This window comes from Macrobrachium nipponense, chromosome 26 (genome assembly GCF_015104395.2).
Source record: "Macrobrachium nipponense isolate FS-2020 chromosome 26, ASM1510439v2, whole genome shotgun sequence".
Lineage (NCBI taxonomy): Eukaryota > Metazoa > Arthropoda > Malacostraca > Decapoda > Palaemonidae > Macrobrachium > Macrobrachium nipponense.
In genome coordinates this window covers 26,572,632-26,590,658 of record NC_087215.1, presented here as the reverse complement: position 1 = coordinate 26,590,658, position 18,027 = coordinate 26,572,632, and the positions used below count along the sequence as shown (strand labels likewise).

The window sequence follows — 18,027 nt, the reverse complement described above, 5'->3', positions numbered from 1 at the left end:
TTGGAAGTTCTTTTCCATGGATAACTGAATCATCTATGTTAGTGGTGGTATTGGTTGTTGTAATATCACTTTTTATTTTGTGTTTCAGTATTATTGGTATGAAATCCAGTTTCCCTGTTTATACTATCTTGTTTGTCATTGTGCTGTTTGATGTCTTGATTTTTAGTCACATTTGAAAAGGTGGGGGTTTTGGATGGATTGTTAACGCCTCTTACTTTTAGCTCAAGTCTGGCTTCCATGACTGACATTCCTGTCCTATTTATTAACAACTGAAGTTCTGTGTTATATTGGTAAAATGAACACTCCTTAGATTTTGCGTGATGGGCTAGTCCACAATTAATACATTTTGATTGATTACAGTTCCAATTAGTGGTATGGTCATCTGATGCACAGACTGCACATATAGCTTTATTACGGCATCTTTTGTATGTGTGTCCATACCTTGAGCACTGTGTACATTGTAATGGTTTAGGAACAAAAGGACGAACTTCTCTATTTTGTCCCAAGAATTTTTATTTTAAATGGTAAGTCTTGGCCTGTAAATTTATTTTGGCAATGTTGATATTTTTACTTTTATCTTTCCTACTTGAAATAGAGTATATTTTCTAAATCGTGGATATTGTTATATCTCAATTTTAGGAGTCTAGCAATAGTTGTTTTGAAGGAAGCTCCTGCTCGCTATTGGGTAGGATGACTGTACCTGTACATAATTCAAGTGTTTTCGTGGGGCTTGTAATTATTACCTTTATATTATTTATTTCTGTTATACTTAAAAAGGCAGTGGACTGCTTTTTATTGGTTACTTGGATAAGCCATTCATTGTCCTTGATGTGTCTGCCATTCCATGTCTTGTGTTGGATATATGTTAAGTAATTTGTTTTCTAGCATCGCTGCTGAGATTTTGTTGTCAGCTTTGAGGACTTTTAGGAAAATCTTGACCAATATCTGTCCAAAGAGGTCATCAAAATGTACCAATGTGGGATTAAGTCGGTAATTTTTGTTTCTTATTTTTGGTCCTTGTTTTATGTATGTTGCTTGTCTATTATGATTTTTATATTTTTCTGTATTGCTGGGAGATTATTTGTCTCTAATTCAGAATTATTGTTCATCATATATGGTTCCATTGTTACGATATTGGAGTTTACCAATTTATTTTTGTTTGTTTCTTTTTTATTTATGCACTCTATTTGGTTTTCTGGCTCTGCTGCTTTACTTGGAACAGGGGTGGGTTTTCCTTTGTATCTTTTATAGATTTCACTACTTGTGGCAGTACCTAGGAAATTCGGGAATGACGTGCCAATGGTCATCAACTGTGCCGTACTTTTTCCATCATGGGGCCCAGGGGTACTCAAATCATTTATTTCACAGTTCATAAATTTTGAGTTTTTCACAAAAAAAAAAAAAAAAAAAAAAAAAAAAAAATTCTTGAAAAGATATCATTGGCCCTTCGCGAAGTTAAATCTTCTGCCAAAGGCACAAGTGTAGCAAAGGACTCCCAAATGTACCGCATCCCTTACCCTACCCCAAAAGGGGATGGCATAACATGATTAGTATGGCCCAAGTGTAAGCAGAAACCGCTTGCTAGGACTAAGAGTATTATGTTAATACAATTATCCCCATCCTAATCACATTATGGGCAAAACTGGATAGAATGCTGAGAGTTCTATTCCTAGAAACCAGGCCCCCCCTGGAATCCGTGGTCCAGCTCCACAGAATAGTTCCGCCTGAAAAACAGGTCCGAACATTGTCGGGTAGATGATGGATCTACCACAGTTCTCACTCTATTTAGCTTCGGATTTAACTCACGTTAAGCCATGATATGTTTTCTCATTTATTTGCTTTTAAAAATTTTGGCAAAAAATGGAAAAGTCCACATAAGTTTACTCGAAAATATATAATGTCATATGGGACTCTTGGGTTCGAACCTGGGAAGAGATTCCTGAGGTTCGAGAGCCCCCTCACCACGTCAAGGTGGTCCCAAAATGAGGGGGCCTTCCAAAGAGAAACCCTATATTGCCAGAAACCACCATGGTGCTATTCTCAAGCAACCTAGCACAGAATTGTACCCAATGTCACGTCACCCAACCTCACTCTTGAAGAATGGGAAATTCTCCACCTTCCTCTTCCAGAGCTCATGAAGTTTTAATGACTTGCTTCAGCCAACTGAAGCTCGAACCTGCTATGCTAGGTTCACGACTTCAATACTTAGAAACTAGGCCAGGATGGAAGAGACCCCTTTGAAGATGCTAGGTTAGTCTAGCAAACAACCACTTGGACCAGGTTAAGTAGGTATAGTAAATTCCAAAATGGTTAACTTAAGTTGGCAAGACCAGGTTCACACTGGCTTGGTTAGGTTAGGCTAGGGTAATTCTTCCACCAATTAGGCAACGCCAACTCCTCCACCACTTAGGCTAGGCTAAACCCATCCGAGAGGTATGCGAACTAGTCTAGGCTAGGATAGACTAGCTTAATCTAGAAACTAAATTACTTAGGTTAGGGTAAAGTCGTCCAAGAAAGTTTGGATTATACATGCTAGGCTATAACCACAACCTGCTAGGCTGAGGTGGTAAAAAGTGTTCCAAATGGGTAGCCTAGAACCTTACTACTTAGACCAAGCAATGACAGTAAAACACTAAAGGCATGTTCAAGTAGCAAGGTCATGCATGCTATGCTAAGTCATCAACCCATTGTTAGGCTAAGTTGACATGTATGACGTGTATGCCAGAACCAGCTAAACCAGGAGTTAGGCTAAGCTAACTACAAACTGTACCACTCAGACTAAGCTAAGACAGTAAATACAGGTTCGAAAGCCAAGCCTTAGTTAGGCTAAGTTGGCACATGTATGCCCAAACCAGTTAGTTCAGACAGTCTAAGCTAAGAACTACTACTCGGATTAAACTAAAATAGTAGCGGTACATTCGGACTAGCTGGGGTAAGCTACGAATTTAACCACCTGTTACGCTAAAAGGTATGACTCAATTAGCTGGGCTTTACCATCCTAGGATACAAGTGCACTACTTAGGCTTGTCTACCTAAGTGGTGAAAGGAAGAAGTTCCACCTCCTCCTTTCGACTTGAAGTTTTCTTCATGGCCTATACACCCGAAACTCACTCAATGAGTAGTCCTGAATCTTAGCTTATGGGATACCTATCGCCACCAATTCTACTCCCAACATAATAAAAAACACCTTGTGCGATCAGACTGAAACGTGTTTCATGAGCTTTCGTTATGAAGAATGGTTCTACAGTACTTTACTGCAAAGGAACCAAGCTATCGACTAACTATAACTATTTGGTCAATATTCTTATGGGAACAAACCAGATTATACCAAAAAGTATATAAAGCAAGGGAATTCTTCTTACCTGTAAAGGTTTGAAGTTTTCTCGGGTCAACCCAAAAGCCTGTTAATTCCCACCATGCAGACTGTATTCAATTACTAAGAGGAATCCATACACTGGTTGTGATGGGTGCCTACGTTGGTAGACAGCATGTGAATGTGGCTGCTGCACCTTCACCTCTCTTAGCACGTAAATGAGAGGGTGACACATCTCAATAACTACTGCATGGATCTTACAGCCGTCCAGTATTGCGAGCATTGTAAAACTACGCTGTTCACGTTCTCAACGATTAAACCAGCAGCTGCCGATTGGTTTGAGTTTACCTTCCAAGCTAAGAATAAAACTTACACAAAACCGTGGAAATAAGTGAATTTAGCATATCCATTTGCAATCTATATACAAATATGAGAGCAATTTTATCATTATTGCATTAATATGACATCTAGAATTCATGGAAACAGTTTGTAAAGGCATTGGTGTATGTATCAAGTTTATCTAAATTGGCAACACTGATTAACCAGTGCCCAAGTTCTAACGAACAATTCCTACGCCCGCCACTGTTTACAGTTACCTCCTACGACCGTCATGGTCCTTCCAGCCATCATATTCCCTACGACCGTCATATTCCTTACGACCATCACATTCCTACGACCGTTATATCCTCATGGCCATCATAGCTCTCATGGTCGTCATGGCTCTTAAGCCCTTCATAGCTCTCATGGGCGTCATGGTTCTTACGCCCGTCATAGCTCTACGGCCGATTTCATGGTTATCACAGCCTAGGCTATCACTGGACTGTTGACAACATAAACGGCAACCGTCTAGAGTTGACTGAGCTAAACTACTGCTTAAGCTTCCTTATTCAAAATTTAACTAGAGCACGCACCAGCATTGCCCCTTGTCCTACGAGAAAATTCACATTTCTCCGTAAGTGCGTGCTCCTGAAATGAAAGAGTAAATATAATGATGCCACGAAAACGAGAGGTTGGCAGCAGTAGTCTGTGATGTCATGACTACCGCCATTTTGATAGTGCTTTTGACTATGACGTAATCACGCTTGATGGAAGCGTGAGGCTGTTGATGGTACTCTTGCAGCCAAGACCAAGAGACCCAAACTGCTGTGGCATTGCTACTTTTTCAAGGATGTGACAATCCTGACTCGAAGATGAAGAAGAAATTATTCTTCTCCTCTTGGCACGAGGATCAGTCACGAAGTCCCTGATTCTAGCATTCTCCAACTCTTCACAGCCACACTAGACCAAGCTTCCATCAGTCACTTGTTCAACAATTACAACTACTTCTTGTGCTTTCTTATAATAGGGATGTGATAGTCCTCGCTCGAAGATGGAGAAGAAATTTCTCCTCTTGGCTCGAGGATCAGCCACGAAGTCCCTATTCTTCAAGGATTGGCAGGAGAACGCACTGCCGTCAAAGTCACCTAAGCTTGTTGATGCCTAAACGGAAGGAGACAGAGGAAAGACTTGCGTCTTTTCCACTATGTTTGTTATATCTCCTAACACTCGCAATTTCTTTAAAAAAAATGTGCGTCGCCAAATCCGAAAGCATAGTTTATGACATCACTGAGCAACTTGAATGCGAAGCCAGCACTCGACAAGAAGTGCAAGGCTGTCGTTATTCTTGTAGGCATAGCAACCTGACTCAAAAGGCTGCAGTGTTGCGCTATCTACTTCTCTACAGATGTTGACGCATTCGACCACCATTCAGTGCATATCAAGACAGAAGGGACATCCATAGCGTGGGACCCTGGATGGCAGCGCGACATCATATAGCTAACCAACTGTCCTTCTTGAGCTGGTACTTCTGATAGGCCTAACGCCGATCGCACACCTCCATCAACTCTGACAACGTATCTGGAACGAGAACAAGATGGCGATGCACACCTCTCCCTGCAGGGAAAGGAACACGATTAGTCAAAATTACTTCCCAAAGCACATCCTGATACATCCAAGCCTTGGATTCACAGGCAAGCCATGTAATATATGTGAAAATCCAAAGTGCAGGCAGTAAATTAACTGTATCTGAAGAGTTTCTGCACCTACGACCTACTACACGATGAGTACCCCGACGTCAAAAGCGTCGAAGATAATATCCGGGCGTTTACCTGCTTCTTGTGATATCCAGGAAATCTCGAAGCATGAGAAGGTTCCATGTTCACAATAGTGCCCAGGAATTCCAAATGCAAGACTGAAAAGAACATGGGGCAAACTAAACCGGCTTTAAAAGGATGGAAGCAAAGCACATCCTCTCTTAAAGGCGGTAAGAAAATAACTAATGGGGTCATGAGTTAAAGATGGGTAAATGGGTGGCTCCACATGACTCGTGACCAAGCACAGATGCCAATAATCCCTTGCGTACACAATTATTTTAAATTTTACCAATTTCCAGCTGGCGCTAAGTATTTATCCTATTGCTAAGACCAAAGGTTTGTTTCGTATATGAACAAACTATTTTTAACTACATGAGGAATACCGTAGAGTAGAGCTTGAAAGAGGTGTCGTAAGATTTAAGAGGAAATGAAACTATAAGGAAATATACAACCTAAAATGACTTGCAAATTAAAATTCTTTGGAAAGAAATGCCAATTTGCCAATTGAAAAAATGTTTCTATAATCAAGCATGTTTTTCATAACCAACTAATCATGAATACCCTAAAAACAGTGGATCACACCCAGGTGCACCAATTTCAAATTTTGCAAATAAAGATCCTACTAAGCATGGCTACCACAGTCCTTCAGGTACATAGCAGTGATTCTGGGCAAGTGTGATAAAGGTGAAAGTGCAAACACTGCCGAATACACCAAGCAGAAAGTTCAGAAGGGTTCGGAGATAATTCCTTCTTTGGCCAAAAGGCAGAAATGAGGATCATCCAAATGTTTACCGATGCCCCAAGGAAAGAACAGCAGCAAGTTCTATGAATGAAATTTTTATTATAAAGGATTAGTTTATCCAGACCTTTGAGCCAAATAAAGGCTCTTATCAGGCTGGTAAGTGAAAAGAAAGATGAGTTGTCAAGGCATCAAAGATCTAATATGGATGGTGAGGTATTCATGGTGGGTTCTTTCTTTGCAATATTTCAGCCTGGTTTGCATGGGGGCATCCCACACAGTTTGATTTTTATTAGTGATATTGTATATGGGTTTGTAATAACATTGTTCTATACATCACAATAATTAAGAAAAAATACTGTTCAACAATTGCAAGCAAAAATACAAAACCATAACTCCTTGATACATAATATAAATACAACAAAGGATCTACTAAACAAACTTCCTCATAAACTGAAATCTCCCAAAGTGAATTTACTTTAGTTAATGATCCTTCCACCTCCAAATTAAACCAATTAAGCTACGATAAATCCATCAAGTAGGTGGTTCAAAATCAAATCACAAATACTTTTGTACATAATTCTATACAATACAGACTTGTTACTACTTATGGACTTAACAAGAAAATTTAAGCATTTTTTAATCAAACCTTAGAATATATTATCATTATCAAAATGAACTTTATCCTTTTGACGTTCTAGGCATTATCATCCCTTATGATTCTGAATACTTCGATTAATAATTAACCCCATATATTTGGACATCCAGTCTACTCTGACTGCACATAAAATTATTCAATTTCTAAATAAAACTCAAGGCAAATAGAGATGATTTTTACCACAAATTACAGTACATGAATCTGAAGTAAAATTTCCAGACATTTTTATGAACCATGCAACTGTTGAGAAGACTGTACCCAAAAAAAATAGAATAACAAGACTGTACTCACAAAATAAATAAACATTTACAAACTGATGAACTATTTACAAAGAAGCAGGCTTCTTACCTGTTCATCATCCCGAACGTGTTTCCCTAGAGGTATAGAAGCTACGCCCTGTGAACCAGGGGGAGGATGGCTTAAGGCTCGTAAATAATCTTCAACCTGGAAGAGGCATTTTTTAATTCATTAAACTAAAAACAAAAGCTCTGGATCTCAGAGAATGTGATAATCTTTGCTTGAAACAGCTCTAGTGTTGAGCCTAAAATTTTACGTGTGGACTTTTTATAAAAAGCCAATTATGTATCTCCAAAAAAGGCAACCAATTTTGAACTTTTGACTTGTATCATTGGGTGTGTTCCCATTAAATAGTAACATGTTAATTTAGATCATGTTTTATAAGTAATGCATACGTATTTCTATTAAATTTACAATCTGTATTATAATGAATTTTCCCATAATAAATGATAATTTATGTCATGTTTCGTATGAAATGCATGTTCCTAATGCAAAATTCATTTGGAAACAAGAATAACAAGCTAACCCCAGATTTCTGCTTAAGCAGGGAAAAATTAAAAGACTTAAATGCTAAAGTACAATGCCCTCTTCTTCAGACAGCCATCATTCACACAACTTAGTAGAATTGCATTTAAAAAAAAAATTTTTTTTAAGAAATAAATAAAAAATTAACTAAATAAAATACACTCACCAATTGCTCCCCATCCTGTACCTGTTTGGGACTAAGTTTGCCAGGTTCCCATAGAAGCTTATCTTCATTCTCATACGGCGGCGTCGCACCATAGGCCTGCAAACCTTCCGGAACTTGGGCCTGATACGACGAACCAATCATTATTGTCTTATGCCAATCCTCCTCCTCTCCACTACACTCGCCTTCCTCCTCCTCTTCATCTTCACTCTGTTGGCGGGACCCACCCGTTGACAGGATTCCAACTGGTTTATGGCCTAAATTGAAAAATACAAAAGATTAGCCTTACTCCACTATATAGTAAGGGTGTTTAATCCTATTAAAATAAATGAGTATAGTTCTCTAGAGTTCCAATCATTTGTCATCTTTTGCTCACTTACCATATTCAAAAACTTACCACCATTTCAATAATTATAAAAAAAACAAGGTCATGGTTACGATAAAACCTACCACACTTTACAATATTCAATTTAAAGAGCAAAATTGTAGCAGGAATAACACAGAAAAATGACAATTTGTCGAAAATTGCATTTTTCCTAACTATACAAACCTGAGGTCCTTTAACAATAGGAAGTAGCTAGCGGCAGCTGGAACGGTCGTAAGCTTCGAACAAGGGGAGAACGGTAGTTAACTGCTTGTCCGACAGTCGGCTAAACAAATCACTTTTGCTTTTGGCCCATGCAAAATACGCAGAGTGAGGGGTGGCATGAGGAGGGACCTCAGGTTTGTATAGTTAGGAAAAATGCAATTTTCGACAAATTGTCATTTGTTCCGATTAGTAATAACAACCATCGGTCCTTTAACAATAGGAAGACTCACTTCTTGGTGGGAGGAATCTGAGTCTTTGATGAACAGACTGGTGTTCGTCCATCCCTGGAATGCCTCCCTGGTCGTAAGAGCGAGGGAGGGATCCAAGCCTCTGTCCGATTGATCGGGGTGTGCACCGCAGGATCAATGGTCAGACCTCTGGGCCGAGTACTAAGAGAGAGGCAAGCGTATCTCTTCGTACCAGCAAGCAAGAACTTGTTCCTGTTTGCAAGAGGCAACATAAAGTATGGGTTGTCTCAAGCTGGCATCCACTTCCTCCCCCTTGTTGGAGGAAGTGGTGGATATACGCTCCTATCCCTAGTGAAACGGGATAGGATGGGCTATGTTGAGTAGCTCACTGCATCTTGTCCTTATCCAGCAGGGGTGACGACCGTTGTCCCTCAACCACAGGTAGAGGGGAAGAAAAAAGAAAAAGAATGGGAAGAGGAGCCAGTCACACTCTCATTCACTCATCCATTCTTACGGTCACACCAGGACTCGATGCTGTTCAGCCTGCGAGGGTCTGGGTTCGCTACACAACGTGTTGAGCAGCCACCACGGTCCCAAGGAAAAAGATCCAAGGACCTGTGGGCAATATCCCGAAGGTAGAAGGAAGGGCATGTGGTCTGGTTGGACCAGACCCCTGCCTTCAGTACCTGCGCCACGGAGAAGTTCTTGCGGACAAGGCAGCATCTCCTTCGCATCGAAGGCGGTGAAGTCCATTAGGGAGGGGATTGTGAACGACTCGAACCAATCGTCAGGGACCGAAGGGGGGGTTCTTGAGTCTTCGGCTACGAAGGTTCGGTACGAAATCGAGCGTCACGGATCCCCATCCCCCTGGATGCTTGACTTCGCAGGAGAAGTCATGCAGTTCCTCAGAGGAAAAGAAGGATAGTCGCATGCCTATCCCTCTTCTCTACTTCGGTGATGTCCAGTACCCATACTGGTCTGTCCTTTGCCACGAAGTCTCTCGGCATCCTCCTATCCCCATGCAGCGAAGTTCTCGGTAGTGGATAGGACACCGACACTCCATGGTGGGTGTCAATGGTATGGGTACTGTGACAAGCTATTAAAACGAAGTAATGATTGCTCTGTAACAACCGAACTAAGTCAACAGCGTAGTTCGTAACTGACTCGGGCGCTCTGACAGCTGCCGACTGACTGCGTTCGGTAGGAGGCAAGTTGTCAAAGCATCCGAGTAAGTCACGTGACCTTCGCCTTTAAAGGGTTATGCCGAGAGACCAAACAAATAATGTATTTGTTTGTCACCAATGCCGGACAGCGAGGTGATGATTCTCTTAAGGCATGTGCCCAACAGGCGAAAGTCAATTGCCTTCTAGAGACCGAGGTCCCTGAAGGTAAAACATCTCATGGTTGTTGAATCTCAGCTAAGGAGAAACAACACTATGTACCGTTGAAGACGAAGGTAGATATTGAATGCAACCTACGTCTTCACAGATGAATCGAGAGAAGGATTCTCAAGATTCATAACCTGTGCTTACAAATGACTGAAAACGCTAACCGCTATTTCATTGCTGTCCGGTGAGAAGTCGTAGTTGCAATGAAAGCGGGGCGTTCTTCAGTAATGAAAACACAGGGGAAACAAAAGCCACCTGAAGAACTGCTTCTCATGGGCTGAACATTTGGAAGTAGAGCTGTCAGGTCGGAGAGTAGGCGATGTCTTCTGACACATCTTGTAATTCGGGTTGAACAATGAACAATTGTACACCTACGAATACGAGATATTTTGAAGACAAACTCAGATGTCTGCAAAATCATTCGCATTATCGCAGTGCGATGCAGCGGGAGACTTGTACAGACTTCTGTTACCGTGCGGTAAACAGAAAGATGAAAGAGTCCAAGAGATATCTCTGTTGAAAATTCTCGCAATGTCGAAGGCGATGGAATCTAGCGTCACAGCAGTAGATGGTCCTTCATTATTGCGAGAATCCCCGTTAATCAGAGACCTAAGTCCATGATTGTTGGGCAGAGATACGGTTCGGTAGTCAATCAAAGCAGGGGAGAGAGAGACATACATGACCGTGAATCTCGGAGGCCCAGCTGATACTGAGCTGCTATCAGGCAGTTCAATACGCAGTAGTTGAGCCTGAGCTCTCGCTGACTCGTCATCCTGAGTTGCCAGGTAATCCATTATTCCACGAAGGAATGCGTTCGGCTAGAACTACCGAGCATAAAAGATATGCTCGAGCAATTATATTTAGGCGAAACGAATTTCGGTAAATATAAAAGTTGAAATGGTGTTGTCGTGACAAAACCATAAGTATATAAAATTGAAACTGAAAACTCCTGGGAGGTTGCAGGCAACCCCGAGTTGCAGTTCAATTAGAATACTTCTCTTATAAGTCGCAATCCGTAGATTACTAGGATATGCGCCTACCCCTCGGACAATTCAACTGCTTAGTAGAATCATGTCGCGAGGTTAATATACGTAGTATATTTGTAGGATTCTGAACAACGATCTCCATCCTAAATTCTTTCCTTCAAGAAAACAAAATAAGGATTGGAGATCGACCACCTTCGATCTCTATCAAAGAGAGTGAAGGAGAAGTCTTCCTCCGAAGGAAAAGCTATCCATCGGTGAACAGAAATACTAAGACGATAGTTCAAGCCAAACTGGATATTCCCGTCCAATCTTCTCTATTCCAGGTTGGTCGCCTACTGTGAGAGAGTTTCTTTCAGCAGCAGTCTTCTTCCCAATGCTAGAAATTCCAGGAATTCGAGCATAGGCGAGGTTCCCGATTATCGTGTAACATATCGGGGATTCTCGTCTCGCTCACTTTGGACCGTGGTCTCGCCTAAGTGTTTGGAGATCGTAAAAAACTCGAACACTCTGAATGCGCTAGAAATTCCGTAGAATTCTAAGCAGTCTGCGAAACCCCCCAACCGGAATTCGTCAAAGAAACGATATCGGCTGGTGGTCCCTCTCGATTCCCGTAGAAATCGAGAATGGGGCAGGATTCCTCCTCAACGACCGGGGCTTACGTCAGGTAGGACCCGAAGGTCCCCACGGTAGCGCAGTAACCGAACGTGGGATCCTACAGAGAAATCTCTGTAGGATCCCTCCCCTTTCCCTCGTAGCCGTAAGGAGAGGGAATGGGGGAGGAATTGGATACTCGCTCGCACCTTCCCAGTGGAACTAGCAGTTGGAGAAGAGTAGGAGCAGCCGGGCCTCTCAGAGTCTGGGAAAACGTATCGTCAGGAGAAAACGTTTTCCCGCGGAGGGTTACGAACTCTCACTGTAGGTAAGGGTCTGCCGCCACTGTGAACGTCGTCTGGGTGGAGCTGATCGACACCTGACAGGAGAGAGCCGATACCGTCCTCCGACTCATTCCAGTCCTCGTCGAGGTCGAAACCTCTCAGGAGGACCGAAGGAGTATTTAAATACGGTGTCCGAAGACACGTAGAAACGCCGCTGTCGCAGTAGAGGAGGTGGAAGTAGCGTGATCGACCGGCCAGAACTGAGAGAGCCTTCTTGTCCGGAGACGAGAGACTCTGGTTCGAGACAGAATCGGCAAGCTCCGATCGCGGCAGACCCACCGTCGGTTTGGGTTCCCTCTCGGGCCCCAAAACGACTCGAGCAGAGACGTGGGCTCTGCTGGTGGGAGCGGCAATCCTTCCGCAAGGTCATTATGCTGACAAATCAGCTTAATGACTTCTGCAAATTCCTCTGTATCTCGGGAGTAACCGCGTCTTGCGGAGTAGGACCGTCCAGTCCTTCCAACAAGAACAGATCCCGAGATACTCCTCCTTCAGAAGGAGGAACAGCGGCAGACCCCTGACGGTCGCCTCCAGCTACTTGCGCGTATGTCCTGGTCGGCGGTCCTAGAACCGTGCCTGGTCCATACGGCTCATAGCGGGATCGCGAGCGGCGCACCTCTCGCGATCACTCATAGGTAACCTCGCTCCTCCCGGTGTAGCCCGAGGAGGTTGAAGGTACAGGAGAGGCAGACCTGACGCTCCCCCCTAGCTCGCTGCGTGCTTGGAGGGCTGCTGCTGATCGTCAACCCGCGGTGGCGATCGAGCAGCAGGCCTAGCCTTGCCGCTCGCCTGGGGCGAGAGGCTCGGCTGAGAACGTCGACGCTGATCTCTAGCGTCAGGCGAGCTGTTGCTGGTTTACCGTCTCCGCCCGGTCCCGATGGGAGCGGCGTCAGGTGGCCTGCTAGGCTCGCTGTCGCGGTGAGACCGGCGAGCGTCCTCTCGGCGCGTGAGCCGCTGTTACCAGCCGTGGCTGGTACCGACGGCCGCGGGGACCCCTTCCTCGCCTCAACCCGTGGCTGGTCAGCGACCGTCGTCAACCCGAGCAGCCAGCTGGTCGCTGCGAGCGTCCACTGGCCTGGCGAGAGTCGTCTGCACGACACTCGCCAGTCTTCTGCTCCGCGCTTCGGTCTTGGCGGCGAGCGAGCTCGGGTGTCAAGACTTTGGCTGGACGGTCTCCCGCGGGAGACCGTCCACTCGGTACTTCTCGCTAACGAGAAGCCGAGGCGGATCCTGGTTTAGCGGCAGAACCGCTAGAACCAGGCGAGGAAGTGCCAGCCGAAGCTGGTACTCCTCTGGTCCCCGTCTTCTTCTCCTTGGTAGAAGAAAAGACGGGCCCTGTCCGAGGGAGCAGGAGGACCAGCAGAAGAGCTCCCCGAATCGCCGGAGCGAGACGGGCCCTTAGAAGGTCCCGAAGGAGCCTTCTTAGGGGGGGAAAACCCGGGGGTTACCAGCTGGTCGCTGCAAGAGCGGCCGCTGGCCTGGCAAGAGTCACCTGAGCGTCTCTCAACCAGCCTTCTGCTCCGTGCCGCGTCTTGGCGCCGAGCGAACTCTGGCGCCGAAACTTGGCTGCACGGTCTCCCGAGGGGAGAACGTACACTCTCGGGAATCTCTCGCGAACGAGAGACCGAAGCCGGAACCTGGCGTAGCGGCCATCGCTGCTAGCAAACACCAGGCGAGGAAGTACCAGAGCTAAGACTAACGATACTCCTCTGGTCCCCGTCTATCTCTTCCTTACTGAAGGGGGAGACGGGAACGGGCCCCGCTCCCGAGGAGCAATGAGGACCAGCAGAAGGACACCCCCCGTCCCACTCCCACCTTGTGGGACGGTGCCCTTAGAAGTTCCCGAAGGAGACTTCTTAGGGGGGAAGGCAGCCCTTCTTCTTCTTCGGCTTATGGGCCTTAGAAGTCGAAGGGGAAGTAGGCAGCAGCAGACGATGAAGACGAAGATGAACAGCTTCCTCTTCTCCCCTCTTCCTCGTCAGCTCACGCAGGACAGCCGTCAGGTCCTCCATCCAGGCCGGATCCGGGGCTATTGCCGAGCAACACGGCCCGACTGCACCTGTCCGGAAGGACCTGGGACTGGGGAAGACACACCGTGGGCAGGACCAGCATGGACAGGCTCAGGAACCAGGAGCGACAGGAACAGCAACCAGCTCAGGAGCGGCAGGAACAGCGGCTGCGGTAGACCCAGAAGGGACAGCCAAGCCAACAGCGGGAATCACATCAGCGGCAGGTACGGCAGGCCCAGCAATCGCCTCGTAGAATCACCGGCAGCCAGCGGAACCTGGGTACTGGCGGCCGGTCCAGGGGCGAGCTGCTGGAACACGGAAGTCTGGGGCAGGCAACACGAGAAAACAGGCGGCGGCGGCAACACTCCCCTCGGTAACGCGGCGGCCCCTAGTAGCGGCAGACGGCGTCACCGACACAGCATGGGGAGTGTAGACGCCAGGATGGGGGGGGGAGCAAGCATTAAAGCGGCCCGTGGTAGTAGTGGAGACCGCCCAGACCTCGCTAGACGCTGCAGCAGCCCTGGATGCTAGGCACGCCCTGCCGCCGCGGAGTCTCCCATGGATGTAGCACCTGTCGGTAACATAGATAGATTAGTAAGAGGGGTTCCCTCACGCACGGGGGAAGACATGCCCCACCCCCAACGCAAGGAGACCCCAAATACAAAATACAACGAAGAAAGCTGAGGCGGGGGGCAGGAAGGAAGACGAAGAATTGGATACCAAGGGAGTCGCGGGAGAGCTTTCCGACGACTTCCTGGCAGACCTTTCGCTTCCCCTACCCCCGCACAGCAGTGAAAAGTAATATGAAAATGAAACAGATACTGCCCTTGCGATTCACTCATAGAACTTAAAGGGGAAAAGATCAATTCCCGGGTAAGAACGGAAACTTGATCCAAATAATATATGCTATCATAAAATATATATGAAAATGAAACAGATACTGCACTTGCGATTCACTTTCACATATAATAATCGTAAGGATCAATTCCCGGGTAAGAACGAAAATTGATCCAAATTAAATTCATGCAAATAAATAAATGAAAATGAAAAGAATATTGCAATTGCGAATCCACTTTCATTGCATTCTATTATACAAAATAAAAGGCTCGTGCCGAGCGCAATCACACTCTCGGTAACGAACGCACAGGGCAAAAATATAATGAAAAGAGTACTTACATTTTTCAATTACACACTTTCGCCCAACCCCAAAATACATGACTCCGGCGCGAGCGCGGCGCCGGCCCTCGGCACCGAGACATAATTCAAGGGTTCAATTCATGAAAAGAAAAGAGAGGAAATCGCCGCATCTACGGCGATAGCTCCATGTTGGTTCATAATTAAGTAATGAAAATGAAAACAGTGTACTTACAGTTTCATTTTTCAAGTCAAACAAACCATTAGTAGAAAACACGATATAAACAAAGCATACGACGATGAACGCGGCAGAGAGCGATGACGAACACGTCCTTCACACCCGCAGCCGAAAGCAAAAGTGATTTGTTTACCTCCCCAGTCGCGCGGCGCGCGACTGTCGACAAGCAGTTAACTACCGTTCTCCCCTTTGTTCGAAGCTTACGACCGTTCCAGCTGCCGCTAGCTACTTCTATTGTTAAAGGACCGATGGTTTTGTATTACGTATCGGAACAACTAGAAAATTATTGAAAATATGGAAAAAGACCACCTAAATCATTGCCCAACTATGTACGTATATATACCAATGTAATATGTTAGATATTTGGAAGAAAAACAACAACCCTTCATCAACATCAACTAATCCAGTCTTAGGAAAGTAGGCAAGTACGCTTTACTTCTTGCCTTCTTACAGGGCTCAGCAATCAGCAATTTTCGAGGGATTTTCTATTTTAAGGTATTAATGAAATTTTGACTAATATCTATATAACCTGTCCTTTAAAGTACCCTTAAAGATAAAGAATATATTATATATATATATATATATATCTATATATATTATATATATTATATAGTATAGGATCTATTATAATGGTTAGTATAATATATATAATTATATATTTTTTTTTTTTTTTTTTTTAACATATTTGTTCACCACATTTCCACCTGTGAATTGCTTTGAGCAAGGAATTGTCACACATTGTATGGCATGTCTCTTCCTAATAAAGTGAAATATTTACTTTAGTATCCCAACTAAAACTAACCATTTTCTACAATATAGCAGGTTGTGCACTGAAGAAAATTAGAAATTCACCTGGTAAACTAATTAATCTCCATATGCTCAAATTTATTCAATTTCTCTATGAAAATCAATTGTGACACATTTCCTTTTCAGATTTTTGTGTCATTCATCTGTAATAAAATTTACATATACAGTAGTACCTCAGGATACGAAATTAATCCATTCCGATGCGGCCTTCGTAACCTGATTTTTTCGTATCTTGAACCACATTTTACATGTAAATTGCCTAATTCGTTCCAAGCCCTACAAAAACACCAAAGTAAATTTTATAATATAAAGCTAAATTGACCACTAAACAAAATACAACAATTTGGACCATTCAATGCCTAACATAAACTTCATTGTAGTACATACCTGTAAATAAAGTGTATTAGTGCACATGGTACAAGAAATACTTTACATACATGTACGTACATGTAGTAAAATGTGGCGACAGAGGAGAACAAATGGCAGAAAACATGAACACTTAACTTTACGAAACACATTAAAAAATGGCAGAAACATTAACACTAAACTTTACGAAACACATTAACAAATGGCAGAAAACATTAACACTTCTTGATTATCTCCATCTTCGTTCTCCATAAAAAGCATCCTCTTCTTTCCGTGAACTTCAGCAACATTCTTGGTACCAATGGCTAATAACATAAGTAATTAAGTTCACACACAACATGATAAAGTAACTTACAGTACAACGAAAGCGAAATCACTAACACGAATTTACGTTAATAAATGAAATACGAATATGTGAAGGAACGAATTCCAGTGTTTACGTTAGTGCTACCACAAAAAATGGTCAACGAACGCCTTTACATAGAGGCATGATGCTGACCAATAGGAGAGCAGGATCTTATGGTGGTGACTAGCATCAGGAACCAATGGGAGTGGGAGGATGGTGGCAAGTCTACTCAGTTGGCGGCACGCGTGTTTTAAAATTGTTCTTGGTAGTCCGGGCGAATCTCAGGACTTTATAGTAACACACTTTCGTAACCTGAATTATTTTTGTATGCAGAGGCAAAAAAATCTTCATCTTTGCTTTTGTAACTTGAATTTTTCGTAAGTTGGGACTTTCGTATGTTGAGGTTCCACTGTACATATATATTGTACGTATATATACAGGTATTCAACTTACGATAGGGTTAGGTTCCAAAAAAACCCATCATTTGTTTGAAAAATCGTCTCTCGCATATAGCCTAGCCTACATTAGGGTAATCAGTACCATCTTTACATATAGGGCAGCCTAGCCTACACTGCACAGTATATTTTATACATAAACGGTATACAGGCGGCCAGCGGTTAACGGCGCAATCGCTCAACGGCGAATCAGTTTTACGGCCGTCGTCAAAAATATTCATTAAAAAAATAAGGCATTTTAAGGTATGTTTAAAATGTGTATGAAAATGTATTATGTATAGGTATTTTTATTTCTGCACATAAATATGATACAAAGGCAGCTTTTGAAACTGCCCTTCACGTTATCAAATATGTTTTTTCATGTTCATTCTCGTAAGCCGACGTCTGCCGCTCTTCCAAAAATATAGAGTTGAAAAGAGTGCAAATTTAGCAATCGATGTGTCTATTTTATAAATGTTCATGCTCTTATGTTTAAAATGTGTATGAAAATATATTACTTATAGGGTATTTTTATTTTTGTACATAAATATGATACAAATTAAGGCAGCTTTCATAACCACCCTCCACGTTGTCAGAGGATGTTTTTTCATGTTCGTTCTTGTCCGCCACTGTTCCAAAAAATGCATGGTGTTATGTTATTATTTATATGCATCTTTTCCATAAATCCTTTAAAAAGTTATACATTACTTCACTGTATCCAATAATATTGTATGTATTCTCATATTATTGTATTATAAAATACTACGGCAAATCTAAGCT

General features: G+C 43.5%; 1 protein-coding gene across 9 annotated transcripts in view; it reads right to left on the bottom strand.

The window, feature by feature from the left end:
* LOC135200085 (mesoderm induction early response protein 1-like) overlaps positions 1–18,027 on the bottom strand; it is a 73,382-nt gene that overhangs the window by 39,245 nt on the left and 16,110 nt on the right. For 7 of the 9 annotated variants that reach the window (XM_064228387.1, XM_064228388.1, XM_064228392.1 and 4 more), the window contains 2 exons: positions 7,831–8,084; positions 7,191–7,286 (listed from right to left, as the gene is read on the bottom strand). In XM_064228387.1, the coding sequence (XP_064084457.1) occupies positions 7,191–7,286; positions 7,831–8,084 (350 nt within the window). The remainder of the gene's footprint in view (positions 1–7,190; positions 7,287–7,830; positions 8,085–18,027) is intronic. The other 2 variants (XM_064228389.1, XM_064228395.1) reach the window with 2 other exon arrangements.